Here is a 15,028-nt window from a genome sequence, read left to right as displayed (position 1 = left end):
AAGGTTTAAGCGCCGACTTCGTAATCACCCACACAAGAATAGTTGGCCGCTTATGTGGCCTGGCCATGTCTTCTAAAATACCTTTTAGATACACGTTAGATATCTTTGAGGTGTGGACCTTTGATTCATATTTATCCGGGCCTTTTAATCAACATACATGGGCTATCTGCGTCATAAGAGAAACCCAGTAAGTCAACTAAATATCGTTTATTGTCTACTCTCTTGCAAGCCTTTGGAGGTCTATCAATATGCTTCCAGATCCGCCACCGTGTATTGAATGGAGAAGATCTAATCCTGCACAGCTCATTCAGGCAACGGGTTGCCCCTCATATCTACCAGCGTTTCCCTTCCTGAACCCAGTCGTTTTGAGACACGTCTGTCCCAGGGGCCGAACTTTTCTTCGTGTATCCGACCATACTGCACACTGAACCAATTCACAGCTCGTTCGTCCGGGCAGTTATCAAAAATGTCATTGTCGACCTCGAGGTATGACACCATCATAGCTATCCAGGTACTTAGTGTATCTCCCCAAATTGAAGTAGGGGCATTTTCGTCATCCTCATCATTTACAACACCCTTAGCCATACTTTCAACCAACGCCTCTTCCAGTGGATGAAATATGTTGCCGTAAACGTCGTATTGTTTGGAAGGGGTGGGATCCAGGTTCGACTCGCCAGCCACATCTGGTGTGGGGAGATTTGCAAAGGAATTTGGGACCACAATCAGCTTGAGACGCCCTGCTAGGTGATAGTTGATTGGATAGTCGAAGTGTGTGGTAGATTTATCTAGACGTTCATATTTTTTGTTCACCTTCTTCATGACCTTGTCTGGATCTGGGAGCCTTGCCAATAACTCGGGGGCAGGCCTACGGTCAGGCACCGTGACATGGAAACCAGAGTCCGTTAGCATCTCGCATACTGTCTCGTAATCCTTGTCGTGGACAGCAATCATGGCAGTCTATAAGGGTTGGTTAGTGGATGGTGCGATGTCAAATTAGTGATAAACGAACTTACACCAAATACAATGGGAACGCCCAAGTAGTTCATTGCAAGCGGGCCCCATGGAAAGATATCCAGAGGTGCAAGTATCTCGCCGATTTCGGAGGTAATGGGGTCAGGCTGGGTTTCGCGTGGCCGTCGAAACATTTTAGTGTAATATGACAGAAAGTAATCAAGTCGTGGTTCGCTTTTGGGTGATGCGAAAGACAAGGGAAGTAAAAGAAAGCGTGTGGGGTTCGATGATCTTTGGACACATGATTCGGATCGTTGCCGCTTAAGTGGGGCCTGAATGTGGGGCGGCCGAGGGTCTTAGAACATAAAGCAAAAAGAAGACGGAGCAATACCGGAGGTGGTACAGATTGATGTGATTTATGTAGTCAAGCTAGCTAATGAGGGGGGGCTCTCTTCATGTGACTAGTCACGTGATGGTAACATTATGCCCCTACAAACAAAGGTCTCGTCCCGAGACCTGAAAATATGCAAGAAAAAACAATACGAAGCAGCGTTGATCAAAGCTTGGGATGATGATGCTGTAACAACGTGGACAGTGCTTCGCGAGTGAAGGTAGTGATAAATAATATTCAAAGTCAGTTCTGCATTCGCGCATGGTGTAAATCGAACACCGACCGTGCAGAATGGCACGTGCCTCCTAATATCGAAATAGCAAAATAGCAAAATTGTACCTTTTAATATAGAATAAAAGCCTCACCTTATCTCCATAACGAAAGACATGTAAAAGAAAAAAAAAAATAGGTAGCTTCTCTTTGATTGAGCGTGTCATCCTTAGTGCAGGGGCCATGCTAATCTTCTCTGTATATTTTCATTTGACCATATGCCCCGAAGGGCGAAAGGACATCCTTAAAGTTCAATATAGCACCCATTTTCGGGCAAAATTGTACCGCCTACTGGTTTGGATGGCCCACGTGGGCGGGCGTTAGCTGCCGCTGGCCTTAGGCCTTAATTAATGCCTTAGGCAAAAGCCCCTTAAGAGGTAGTTAGTCGGCAGATCGTCCCTCCACACTTTCTAAGCTAACTTTGTATGGTACATATATGGATAGCCATATAAAGCCAGTCAGCCTCGGTATTAAGATTTACGGAGTATTCTACACAACGGCAAGTGTTATGGAATAGTCAGGGAGGAATCAAGATGATCCTATTCCTATGGTAGGAGCTACGTAAGATAAAGGTATAGGGGGTCCCTGAGCTTAGTCAGGTATTAGTAATAGTCTCCTTGGCCAGCCCGTTACAGCAAGCAGGGCAACAGCTGCTGGCCGCCTGCCCTAGACTTACGTCACACAATATGGTCCTGTCCCTGTCCTAGGGTAATTTTGCCGTCACTCTTATCGATAACGTACCTTCCTCCTCCATTTCAGTCCCCCTTTGTTAATAGCCTTCTCACTTCTCTTCTTCTGTCTTATCTCCCTTTCACTATACACCACTGTTTAGCCAATATGCTGTCTCGGCCATTATCCACAGTTTCCTCCTTAGCTGCAAAGGACGTCGACTCGGCGAAGTCCCTCAATAGGACCAAGTCAGATGTTGCGCCTCGAACCTCGCAGGTCGAGGTCGAGGTAGCGGGTATCTATTATTCGCACCTGCCATTTGAAATCCCGGGTGCTGTGGTGTTGTCTACCCCTTCCATTTCTACCCTTCAACAAACTGCGAAAGATGTCCATCTTCAAATCAACTCTGATACGTCTTACGCAAACCAGTTTATCATCGTGTTGAACCTATCCCCACAAGTGCAAGAGCTAATAGCTGGGGATCGAAATCCCCTTGAGGTTCCCTACAGATTGACACTTGATGCACAGCACCAGAAAGGAGTCCTTCGAATAATGCCGTCAGGAGCTCACGAGCGGGTAACGCAGTCATTTACATGTGAACTTGTCGAGAAGCTACTCGACATGGGAATTCGTCCAAGAGCTTATACCTTGAACGCAGCCACCCGGTACCACGGAAACTCATGTGCTAAGGAAGCCGACCAGTCTCTTACCCCGTCGTGGGATGCTTCTTCCGCTCAGGAATGGCCTTCGCTTGTTATCGAGACAGGTCTTTCCGAATCAGAAGCGCAACTGCGAGCCGACGCATATTGGTGGTTCGCAAATTCCGACTACAAAGTCAACATGGTTCTACTCTTTCATATCCGAAGATCCCCTGAGCGCAGAGTCACCATCAAACTCTATAGTCTTAGACCAACTACCCCCAGAATGACCCGTGGACTACAAGCGGAGGCCGAGCGTACTCTGCTATCCAATCCTACGCTATCTCAAACAGACTCCCTAATAGTGCTGCGTCATACGGCGGCCCACGAGATCGTTATCACCCCAAGCGACGTGAATGCTCCGCTGGACTCCCTAATAGCGCTACATCATTCAGCGGTCCACGAGATCGTTATCACCTCAAGCGATTTGAATGCTCCGCTGGTATTAGATTTCGCATCCGTCATGCGCCGCCGGCCAACCCCTAACACGAGAGAAAAAAAAAAACATTACGTTCACGGCTGAGGATCTTGCTGAGTGCTGCCGCCATGTCTTTCTGGAAGCCTGATCATTATTGCTACATGTCTTATCACTGCGTCCTCATGTATTATTGACAAGTTGAAATCAAAGCTTCCTTTGCTTCCTTTTTGACAGATATCCACATAGTAGTTATTTATTAGATTCTGGACTCCGTGGCGAAACACCGGCAAATCGACGGCCAAGAACGGCCTCACTTGCGGCTGTTTCTTACAGCCTACTTGCCGTCTGCTACTTTAATTGAGAAATTGATGGATACTCTCATTTTGTTCCGTAATTAACAAATCAGTTTTTGAGCAATGGTACAGATTGATGTGAGAAAAGCTTCATTTTTCTGCTCTGTCTAAGGCTACTAGAACTAGGGGTGCTTTGCTTACTAAGGGCTCTGTAATAGCAATTCAGGTATTTTTATTTTTCTGCCGTGCCAAATCCAGGCATCAAGGCAACAATTACGTCATGCGACCCGTGAGCGCTATGCCCCTTCGTAATATACACCTTCGCACCACAGCATCCTATGGCAATGAAGTCATAAGTAGGGCTCGAGATCTCCTCCCAGGTGACGAGGGCATTGCTACTTCCAAAGGCGGGAGCATAAGCATTTGAGCAATCTTTCGATCCAGAGGTCACCCAGTTGACCTGGATATCTCCATCCTCGGTGACAACCCCAGACGTGGCCTAGGCGCCAGCGTTGGTATACTTATCAGAGAAAGCGAAATAGCAACATTGCAACCGTTTGCGCAGTTATGCAAATTCGTGTAGCCACTTCTCATCCAGGCGAAGATATACTTGGTGGTATCGGCAAACCGAGCCAACGCACTGTAGCTACCGAACATACCACCCATAGGCTCACCAGGCGCGCCGTTTGTAGTGTTCTCGTTGGAAATTTTGTCTCCGCCAGTGGACGTCCCTTACGTCTATCGTAGTTCTAAAGGCATCAGGTAAATGGGAATGGAATGGCTGGTGATATATTCTATATCAAAAAGGAAGTAAGAATTGCCTCACTTTACCACTCGCAAGTTTGGAGGCCAGATTTCTTTGGATTCTCTATATTTCACAAACATCAGAGTCGAGGGTGCACTCACTTCCACCTCATATAAAAAACCACGTCTTACTTGTTCCTTTAGAAAGTCAACGCCAATTGCAGGCATTGACAAGTTTCACCTAATAACCTCCACATATAAAATCACCTCTCACTTCTCCCTCCACAAAGTCAACAGAAATTGAGAGCATTGACAAGTGCCGGGAACAAGGCAAATAGGTAAGGGCCATAGGGCCCGAAGGATTTGGCCGTGCGAGATGAATATAAGGCTAATATCCCAACAGTCATGGAAGCACCGCGAGCGAACGAGTGCTGTGCTGTAGGAGAGAAGACCTCCTCTCCTCCGGGCGACGATATCAAAGAGAATGTATACCCGGACCCAATATATGGAGCCTTCGGAGAAATCGACAAGGCGCCGGGCTACTGGGCAAACAGAGCCCTGATAGCTCCGTGGGCGAGGGTAACGAATCAGAGAAAAACCCCAGGAAGCCTGTTATATCATATGGGATCCATGCCGCTCCTTCGGGAGCCAACCTTACAGGAAAACAGAAAGAACAACAAGCGGAAGATAGTGGACGGGGAACAGTTCAACGCCCAAGTTGGGAGAGCCCGCCATACAGCTGAGGCTATGATTGCATACGCCGTGGGACAACGGCTTCCCCTTGCGGACTCATGTGAATGCTGCCAGCGGAATGATGGAAAATTTGCTGCATGCGTGCTTGTTCCGGGCCAGGAATACTGCTCAAATTGCCTATGGGCGCGAAGGGAGGATCGGTGTGTGTTTTCGAGTATCACAAGCGCAATTCCAAAGCGACAAATCACACACCGGAAGAGGAAAAGCAAGACCATCCTTGAAGCAACAACCAACAAAAGGCCAACACCCGATTCCAGGATGTTGAGTACAGCAAATCCAGGGGCATTGCACGATGTTATTAATCGGTTAGAAACCCACTTGGCCGGTCTGAGCAAAGGTGTCCGGGATGCGGAGGAGTTGTTGCAAAGCCTAAGGGCTATCCAACAATCGGGCACAGAATGAAGTACACCTTGAGCAGGAAGGATTGCCTCTGATTCATTATATTATATCAAAGCAAAAGTGTGCTATTATTGGTTATATCGCCTTCCAATAGAGTCGTAGAGTCATTATAGCCTAGGTAAATACGAAAGGTTGAGGTATATCGGGAATGAGTTAATGTATATCTGACAATAGTTGGTGCCTATTTGGTAGGACTCGAGGCTGACTTGTGTAAGAGTTGTGGATGACATGTGGAGGAGTTGAGCATGACTTGGAGACAATTGAGGAGACTTTTGGGAGGTTGTTATTGAGAAGATCTTTCATCGACCGTGAGTACTTCAACCCCATTTCCTTTGGTGTTTCTTTCTTCTTTCCTCTCTCTTCATACCACCATCTTTTCATCAAATTTAATCACTCCTCACCGAGTCCATCAAGTTCAGTCCAATCCAAAATGTCGGACGAAAGGTTAGACACTCGGCGACTATTATTAGAGTCCCACTAACTGTATGGATCATAGCAGCGGTCCGTCCAGTGAGCCGCCCCCACCACCCGTCCGTCCCTCCCCCATCGACCGGGCCCCACTACCCCAGGCCCCCACCATTTGGGTGCCAGGCACCGATATTCCGCCTTCTGGGGAATGGGCAAGGTATCTCGAACGGCTGCCTTGGGGTATCGCAAAAGAAGGCGACCTCATCAAATCCTTCTTACTTCGCTATACCCTGCCAATGGAAAAACTCCGCGAGCCTGTTGTCAGAGCGTCCATGGCAATGACCTCCGAAAGATGGAACGAAGAAATTGGCGGACGGCTTGAAAACGTCGAAGCATTGTTTATTCAGATGGTTGGCCGGGTTGCGACCGAGCGCTGCGAGTACTGTCTTGCGGGCCGTGGTATATTCCCGCTTTGTGTTGTCTTCGACGTGCCGGGATTTGTTAAATGCTGCGGCTGTTGTCTCTACCGGGGTCGCGGGGCAACATGTAGCCTCCTCGCCTCTGGACCTGGTCAGGCTATCCTGGTTCAGGGCAGTGGTTTATACGATGTACCGGCAGCTACGAGAGCCTCAGAGGGGTCCCGCCTTGCTAGTCGTGCTCGCCGCGACCATGCCGCTGATATTAACAGTATCACGGACACATTCCTTGATATCACCCTCGTTATGAATCAACTGCAAGCAAACATGGACGACATTGTTGCCGCGGCCGGCACTGCCGCTGAGAAACTCCACGCAGCACAGTCTCGAGCCGACACCCAACTACCCATCCGCAGAAACGACGTTGTCCACATCCGGAACAGCATTAATGATATGGTGAGCTCGGCAAATCGCACTAAGTCCGTCTTCGATAGGCTTGATCGAAGCTTTAAGGATGCCAAGGAGGAGTTGAGTCAGATGCAGGAGAAGCTGCCGCCCCAGTAACTCTCTATGTATTGCCGAGCCGGCAGATAGACACTTGGTTTTGTCTTTCAGAAACCTTGGCATAATCTTTCACGTGAGGAATACATTCACCTTCAGCCATCTTATCCTCTTCTACCATAAATAATACGGCGCAACGTAGATAGAGGTCCGCGCACATGTACGCAGTCCCATAGGTGTCAGGGGTCAAAACCCAGTCCATGGGGTTGATGCCTTAATGCCTTCTGACAGAAATTGACGCCACACTTTTTCCTTTCTTTTTTCTTTCTTTTTTCTCCATCGTAATCACCACCAAATCTGTCTCTAGTACTTTTCTTTAGAGATTCTGGATTGTTCCTATTCTTTTTCCTCACGATCCTTTCCTCTATCTTTCGGTGCCTAGTCCGTAAGAAAAATGGTAGAGGCGTTCCTAAGTCCTCCCCTCTCTCGCGGGCCGCCAAGTCTATATAAGCGACGCCGCCTCCTTCGGGATTCGGAGGATAATAAAGGCGATATAGATATCGAGTAATACCTATATCGTACCGACCTATTTCGGAGTATTAGCTTCTAAAACCCCGATCCGACGGCCCTTAATGTAAGAATATACTGTTTTCAGGTATAAGGCCTATCAACCGGGTAAGATACGTTGGCTTGAGAGGAGGAAACAAAGGTATATTGGGCTATGTGTGCTAAGACTAATTCTTGCTAGAATTCAGGGGTCCCAGGGGGACCTAAGATTAAAAGGAAATATACGTGTTAAGGTTCGATACCGATTAGGTAACGAACCCCGTACGATTCGTATACGTATTAGAAACTTCTATAAATATATATATCGCCTAAGTTCCTATTTTACCTTTAAAAGGACCTTTATCCTTTATAATTATTCCCCCTTCTCCTATAAGGATATCTATATCTAAAATAGATTATAACTATAAAGTATCGGGGAGATATCGGTAGTACTCTATAATAAAGAAGCTATAATTAGAATAGTTCCGAATCTTTATCTAATTTTTCTATATCTTTATAGTATTAGGGCTATATAACTATAGATATATTTATAGTAAAGGATCCTAATTTCCTAACTATCCCTAATATTTAGTATCGATTTTACTATACCCGCTATTTATAGAAATCGAATCTATTTAAAAAATATATAGTATATAAGCTACCTTCGCTCGATAATTATTTATTTTACTCCTAAAATAAATATAATTCTATTTTTCTATTTAGTATTTTTTATATAAGACTAACTCTAAAAAATACTAGTAATATAATTAATAAAAATCGATATATAAACCTCTATTAGAGGAAATATAGGAAGATCGCGTCGAATTAATCGCGATTCTAGAGTAGGTAGCCTAGTACTAGTTATCTATAAATAGATATTATATATAAGATATAGTATATCTCTAGGAGATAGATAAGGAGATTATTAACTTAGCTAAAGACTTTAATACTATCTATAAAATATATAAGTCTAATTATAAGTTTTCGGATAAAGACTAGAAGGATTTTATAGAGGCTAAGATAGATTCTTAGAAATTATTCGTCCTAGTAGTAATTCGCTAACGACCTATTTTAGTATTATAGCTATCTCGCTAATCGCTATATAATATACTTAAATCCTATTTTACGCCTTTTTATTTCTTTAACAAAAGAGTAGTAAAAATAGTTCTATACTAAAGTAGGATAATATCTCTAAATAGAAGATAATAGTTTTATTATTTAGACCTAAGGTAAGTATAATCTTTTAGTAGTAATCTAAAATATATATATTAGATACTTCGATCTTATAGTACTAGATATTATTCTAAAGGACTTAGTAGAGGATCTAACGGATTCTTTTCTTATTCCGCTTTTTAAATTATAGGTAGGGAGGTTATATATTAATATTATTTTAGGTTTTAGTTTTTAGTAGATAGTAAATAGAAATAGAAGATATAACTTATATTTTTAGATTTAATCTATAGTTTTCTATTTTATATAAAATCTAATCTAGACCCTATCGCGTTAATAACCTTTAATTTATTTTCTTTTTATAACTCTCTATCTTCTTACTTCTTTAGATTTACGTTCCTTTACTTCTTTATTACTATTTTATAGGTTAATTATAATTATACCTCTTATCCGTTATTTATTATATAAACTACGCTCTCTAATTTTACGCTAATATACCTAGTATATAATATACCTATATATTTCTATACGCGAGTAGATAGATATTAATTCGGTATCTCTTCGATCTTTTATTATCCGCTACTTTACTAAAATATATAATAGGAAGAATTATTAATATTATAATAGGTTATATAAGTCTTATAAGATAATAAGTATTCTAGACTACTTTAGTAAGGATTTAATACTAAATCGTACTAATCTCGCTTAGGTCCTTAAGGATATCGAGGGGAACCGCTATAAACTTTCGGCGTATTTATTATAGGTTTAGGATTTTTAGACGAATATTAATAATAGCTTTAGCGAAGACGTTAAGCCTAATATTAATAACTAGAATACTATAATTATATTATAGCTACCCTATAAGCTAGTCGTTAGCGTTATAGCGTATATTTAGTATTTTATCGCGAGTTTTAATAGTTTTATAAAGTCTTATTATTATACCTACTCTCTTTTTAATATCTATATATTTTAGGTAAAATATTTTCTCTTTTATCTTTAAGATTTTATTCTAATCTATTCCTAGGCTACTAGAGATACTTATTCCTAATAGATATCTAATTATAGTTCGTTAGTAATTCCTTTATTACCCGTTCTTATTACCGCTCCTAAATATAAGAAACTTATAAATAAGGCTAGTTACTATCTTTATCTATATATAGCCGAGGAGTTAGCGCGTAGCTAGTATACTAGGATAGTCGCCTTCCGGGAGGATATATAGGAATTAGTCTAGGCTATTTAAGATAATTCCTAGGTATCTAATATTATAGGATAATTCTTAAAGATATATCTAGCTATATTCTCTCTAGATCCGCGGGTATAGCGGGCTAGTTCCGGTTCTAATTCGGCGGCTATAGCTACCCTTAGGTTTTTTTCTTTCTTAGAGTTTTTTAATATTTTAATATAATTTTTAGCGTATTTACTATTATACTTTTAGGTATCTATTAATTATATTCTAATAGCTAGCTATACTACTTTACTAGATAGTATAGTTCGTCTTTAAATTAATAGTAATCCTTAACCTCTTTAATCTCCTATTTATTATTATCCGCTAGTTCTAGTAATAGTAATTATTCTAATTCACCCTCTCGTTAGTACTATAGCTAAAGTAAGGAGATAGAGAAAATATTATAGATCGCTATATATTAACTAGGGAGTAGGAGGCGATACGCCTATTTTCTAATATATTTAAAGATTCTAAAAGATCCGATTTATTAAAGTAATAGCTTCTTTATAGTACCTTTTTTTAATTATAGGTTTTTTATTAATAAGGCTACTAGGTCGTTCTTCTTAAATATTATTTTTTTATAACGTTTATTATAATAAAACGCCTATATTTCGGTTATTATTTTCTATATTTTTTATAGCTTTTCGCGAAGTTCTATAAGCTTTTAAATTCTCGCTAAAGCTACCGGTACCTCCCTCTTAACGCTACTATCCTTAGCGCGTATTTAGAAGTTTAGATTAAACCCTAATAGAGTTTAGAATAGCGATATTCTAGTTATTATATTAACGGTATTATTATAGGCGAATTCCGCGGTATATAGAAGTATAGGCTATATCTTCTATTACTTATTAATAAAGTACTAAAGATAGTATTTAAGCGTTTAGTTTATCCTCTCTATTTAACTATTAGTCTAAGGGTAGAACGCTATTAAATATCTTAGTTTTATCTAGGATATATAATATAATTTTAACTAAAACCTACTTATAAAAACTAATCTCTAGTCGGATATAATACTATTTAGTAGTCCGAATTATAATTTAATACTTTAATAGAATAGCTCGGCTAATTCCGAAGTATTTATTATAGTCGAAACTAAAAAGAAAAGATATTATTTCGAAAAATAGTCTATAACTACTAAAATTATATTAACTATCTTTTCTTTCTAGATCGATTAAAATAAGCCTATAATAAAGTCTATTAATAATTCGGTAAAAGACCGGAAGGGAATCGGTAGTAATTTAAGCTTACTAAAAAGGCGATATCTTAGCGTTTAGGCAGTTTAATATACTATATAAGATTTTATATATTTTTTTATATTTTCTTATAGGTTAATCTAATAGAAATCTCTTTTAAGAAGTTCCTCGGTCTTTATTTTCTTAAAATAGCCTATAGTAGGGTTATTATAATATATTATTATTAATTTTTAATAAATACCCTTCTTTTTTAGTATATATAGACGTCTTTAATATCTAAGATAATCTAAGACGTTAACTAACTAGTCTTTATTATTAGGTTTCTAGGCCGATACGTTACCTTTCCGGCGGATTATTTTTAGGTTATCTAATTAGAGTTTTCCTATCTATTCGAGAGTATTTATAGTAGTAGCTATATTTATAGACTAGATTACTATAGTATCCTTTAGATCGAATAGAATATCTAATTTATTATATAGCTCTTTTTATTTAGACTATAGGTTTATATCGGTATCGATATATTTTACTATTAATCCGATCGAGTTATATTCTTAAGATTTATACTTTTAATTTATATTTAGATCTTAGGTCTTTATAATACTTTAGATCGTTAGGGTCTCTAGCCCTTCGGTCTTTTTTAGAGCTAGGGTCTTTTCGTCTATAATTTAGTTTTAAATTAGACTAATTAATTCCTTTTTTATAATTACTTATTCGGAATTTAGAATTCTAAAAAGCCTATCTATAAGGTTTATTTTTCTAGGCCTATATTTTATAATAAAGTTAAAAAGTATTAAGAATATATACTAGTATATCTATCGGCTATTAAGTTTCTACTAGATTATAAATATATATAAATTAGTATAATCTAATAATATCTTAATAGGATACTTACTATTATCTAGATAGTACCACTAGTATTAAAAAGAGTAAACGATAGCGAAAAGCTCTTAATCTAGGGTAGTATAATTAAGTTTTAGGCCCGAAAATTTCTTTAACTAAAAGATTATTAGGTACTACCGATCTTCCGAATCTAGCTATAAGAGTACGCCTCTTATACCCTAATTTAAAGTATCTATTTCTAATATAATATACTTCTCTAGATTAAAATAATATAGTAGGGATACTAACTAGAAAATAAGTTTTAATTACTAAAACGCCTATAATTCGGTCGTATTTAACTATACTTACCCTAGCTTTTTACTATTTTTACTTCTTTTTATTATAGATATAAAAAGTAGGAATAGTTAAGAATATCTCTTTATAAAGCGGTAGTAGAAATTATAAAATCCTAAGAAGACTTAGATATTATAATAGCTCTTTAGTTCTTTCTATTTTTAGATTATATAGACGCGGCTTTAGTCTATTTTTACCCCCGATCTATTTACGATAAACCTTAGGAACTCAACCTCTCTCTAATAGAAAGTATATTTTAATAGTTTTATATAAAGTTCCGTTCTCTATAGTCTTTTAAAGACTTATTAAAGGGCTTTTATATAAGATTCTCGATCCTTAGTAAATACTAGGATATTATCTAGATAAACTATATATATTACGTTAACTAGCTCTATTAGCGCGGTATAAATATAGTTTTAAAAGATAATAGGTATATTAGATAATCTAAATAGTATAACTATATATTCAAAATAACTATATCTTATTCGGAAAGCTATCTTCTATTCGTTACCTTCCCGGAGTCGAATCCGGTAGTAGGTATCCTTAATATCGATCTTACTAAAAAACTAGGCTCCTAAAAAGCGGTTAAGAATCTCTAAAATAAGAGGTAGAGGGTACCGGTTTTTAATTAATATATAATTTAGCCCTCTATAGTCTATATATAGCTATAAGCCTCTATCTTTCTTTAGGATAAAAAGAATAGGGGCGCCTATAGGGCTCTTTAATAGGCGAATTCTCCCCTTTTTAATATTATCGACTAGATAGGCTTATAATTTCTTAAGTTCGGTTCTAGATAGTAGGTAAATTAGCTTATAAAAGGGGGTTTTTCCTTCTTTAAATTCGATTATATAATTAGATATTTTAGTCCTTAGTAGGATACCCGCTTTTTTATAATTAAATATATTAAAGAACTCCTCTAATTTAAGAGGTATTTATACCCGATCTATATCTAATATAGTAGCGTCTTTATCTAGTAACTAAACCTCTTTTAGTATCTTAACTAATATATAGATAATAGCGGTATTTCTTAATTATTTTATAAATTTATAGGGATTTTAGAGTTCGAAACTCTTTATTCTAAACTACTATTTATCTATACTAGGATATAGAATTACGTTAAATTTATTTATAAATATCTTAGATAGAAGTACTAGGCTTCTTTTTAGTCTAGGATCTCTCTTAATCCTAATATAGGATTAATTTACTATCTTTTTAGTCCCTCTAAAGTCTCTAATTATAAAAAGTATCTAGTATATACTATAAATACGAAATCGTTCTAGGGCTACGCCTTTTAGTAATAAAGATATAAAAGATATAGTATATAATTTATTTTTTTTAGTAAACTCTCTACTAATTATATTATATTTTATATTAGTATCTAGATCTATATATATTTCGATACTATTATATATAGTAATCGGTATATAAAGACGTACTATAATCCTAATAAATAAGTATTAAGCTAATATATTAGGATCTACTCTAACTCTTCGACTTTTCCTAATTATCTAGAATCCTAAGTTTTTAATACTTAGATAATAGATTAAACTAAGGCTTTCTAGGGGTAATCTTAAGCTTAGTAGTTTTTATCTTTATAGATAAAATAGGTATTTTCTAGTATCTTTTCGGTACCGTTTTTCTTTTTAGACTATATATTATTTATAGAGCTTCGTAAATTATCTTAATTATTTAATCTATATCCCTAGCCTTAGCCTTAGATTCTAAAATCCCTAGGTTACCCTCTACCCTAAGATTATCCTCTACTTTAGAGGGTCGAGGTTTTAACGTAAGAGTAATTTAATATCGAATTAGTATAGTTTCCCTATCTTTTCTTATCCTAGTAATAATAATTTAAAGAGTCCTTTTTAGGCCTCTAGTATATAAAATAAATATAGTAAAGCGTAGATACTAGCTTTAATATTTTATCCTAGTTTATTAGTAAAATACTATTATTAATAGTAATTATAATATCTTAAAGAGGTTTCTATAGTTTTATAAATAGGATCTAGGTCTTTTATTCCTCGTTCTAGTTTAGGAGGTAATTCTCTAGCGATTCGAGGTAGTTTTCGAAATTATAAGGATCTTAATAGGGTTTTATTATAGCCTCTTAGAACTAGATAAGAATATCGGTAATAATATTATAGGAGTTCTTTAGAAGTATCTTCGTCTATTCCCTAAATATATCCTAATCCGATATCTCTTTAGGATATTTTTATTTATAAGATATCTATTTTTTTTTTATAAGAGATATATAGATAATTTATAATAGTAAGGATTTTTTAGATTTTTAAAATATATTTTTTTAGAGCCTTTTTAAAAAGCGCTTTAAGGTTATTTAGCTAGTCCTCTTTTTATTTTATACTAAAATCTAGTTTAAATCGGCTAATATTCTTTTTAATCTCTCTTTTTTAGAAGGATTCGCTTTCTATAGATAAATCGCGGTAATTCTAAGACCTTCTTATTATTTAATTAAAATCCCGAAGTTTCTCTTTATTTTCCGCGACCGCTTTTTAGGCTATAAGAATATATTCTTATAATACTACTCTAGCTTTATATTCTATAATCTTTTCTTTTAGGCTTCGAAGGGTTTCGTCGGTAATATAAGAGCTTTCCGCCGCTATTTCGGTAGTTTATTTAGATAGGTCCTAAATTAGTATTTCCTCTCGTTCTTCCGTAAGTAGAAGTATTCCCGATTCGCTACCGGTTTAGATAGGATACTCTAGCGCCTTAATATTATTACGCGAGCTACTATAGGTAATTAGGGGAGCTATTATATCTTAGGTAGTTAAAGAAGAAGAATTAGAATTATA

The 15,028-nt window shown here is 37.5% G+C and overlaps 4 protein-coding genes across 4 annotated transcripts; 3 read left to right on the top strand and 1 right to left on the bottom strand.

Annotated features, from left to right (window-relative positions):
- Nucleotides 1-303: 303 nt before the first annotated feature.
- Nucleotides 304-1,145, bottom strand: N7516_004133 (uncharacterized protein; the record flags this gene model as incomplete). The annotated part of the gene is made up of 2 exons (XM_057216853.1): nt 304-957; nt 1,014-1,145. The coding sequence occupies 2 exons, from the start codon at nt 1,143-1,145 to the stop codon at nt 304-306; spliced, it is 786 nt and encodes a 261-aa protein (XP_057078736.1).
- A 1,304-nt stretch (nt 1,146-2,449) lies between these two features.
- On the top strand, nt 2,450-3,502 carry N7516_004132 (uncharacterized protein; the record flags this gene model as incomplete). The annotated part of the gene is made up of 1 exon (XM_057216852.1): nt 2,450-3,502. One exon carries the CDS (start codon nt 2,450-2,452, stop codon nt 3,500-3,502), a length of 1,053 nt encoding a protein of 350 aa, XP_057078735.1.
- A 1,337-nt stretch (nt 3,503-4,839) lies between these two features.
- N7516_004131 (DUF3716 domain-containing protein) lies at nt 4,840-5,589 on the top strand (the record flags this gene model as incomplete). The annotated part of the gene is made up of 1 exon (XM_057216851.1): nt 4,840-5,589. One exon carries the CDS (start codon nt 4,840-4,842, stop codon nt 5,587-5,589), a length of 750 nt encoding a protein of 249 aa, XP_057078734.1.
- A 427-nt stretch (nt 5,590-6,016) lies between these two features.
- On the top strand, nt 6,017-6,974 carry N7516_004130 (DUF3716 domain-containing protein; the record flags this gene model as incomplete). The annotated part of the gene is made up of 2 exons (XM_057216850.1): nt 6,017-6,030; nt 6,083-6,974. The coding sequence occupies 2 exons, from the start codon at nt 6,017-6,019 to the stop codon at nt 6,972-6,974; spliced, it is 906 nt and encodes a 301-aa protein (XP_057078733.1).
- Nucleotides 6,975-15,028: the final 8,054 nt, after the last annotated feature.

Source organism: Penicillium verrucosum (genome assembly GCF_028828655.1).
Source record: "Penicillium verrucosum strain IBT 35672 chromosome Unknown utg000001l_segment0_segment0, whole genome shotgun sequence".
NCBI lineage: Eukaryota > Fungi > Ascomycota > Eurotiomycetes > Eurotiales > Aspergillaceae > Penicillium > Penicillium verrucosum.
The sequence above is the reverse complement of the archived record's forward strand: the minus strand, read 5'-3'. Positions and strand labels throughout refer to the sequence as shown.